We start from the raw sequence: 481 nt of genomic DNA on the forward strand, positions 1-481 counted from the left end.
AAAGGAAGTGGGCCCTGAACTGCGGTCGTCCCGAGTGCGGCCACTCTCGCCCGCACCGGCCGCCGCGATGAGATAAGACGCCTGCGGTCACACGCGTCGAGGACCAGCTGTTCGCCATGACGCCCCAGGTAGCGCTGCTCCTCGCCGTCCTCTTGGCAGGTGAGTCCCGCGGACGCGCACACGCGCATCCCGCTGCTAGGGGCAAGGAGAGGGTATATGGTGCCAGGTGCCAGGTCTAGGATGTCAGCAACTTCTCATTATTTGGCTTCGAAGGTTCGTTGCCAAAGTTGCACAAGTGTTGAGGATTTCCCGTGCAAGGCGTGTGTCCACGTGTGACAGTGATTAATCATGTGTGGATGCAGGTGAGAGGCAGACCAAGCTGTACCGAACACGCACTTTTATGTTGGAACACCTTCTCGGAGAGTGACTGTTCCCCAACAGAGATGCTTTTCCTTCTTCAACTTACGTTTTATGAGCTTTG

The 481-nt window shown here is 57.0% G+C and overlaps 1 protein-coding gene across 2 annotated transcripts in view; it reads left to right on the forward strand.

Annotated features, from left to right (window-relative positions):
• Positions 1–14: 14 nt before the first annotated feature.
• The window catches only part of LOC119586437, a 24,346-nt gene continuing 23,879 nt past the window's right edge, over positions 15–481 (forward strand). For both annotated transcript variants that reach the window (XM_037935165.1, XM_037935166.1), the window contains exon 1: positions 15–159. In XM_037935165.1, coding sequence (XP_037791093.1) covers positions 117–159 — 43 coding nt within the window. In that variant the 5' untranslated portion in view covers positions 15–116. The remainder of the gene's footprint in view (positions 160–481) is intronic.

This window comes from Penaeus monodon, chromosome 21 (assembly GCF_015228065.2).
Source record: "Penaeus monodon isolate SGIC_2016 chromosome 21, NSTDA_Pmon_1, whole genome shotgun sequence".
In the NCBI taxonomy this organism is placed as follows: Eukaryota; Metazoa; Arthropoda; class Malacostraca; order Decapoda; family Penaeidae; genus Penaeus; species Penaeus monodon.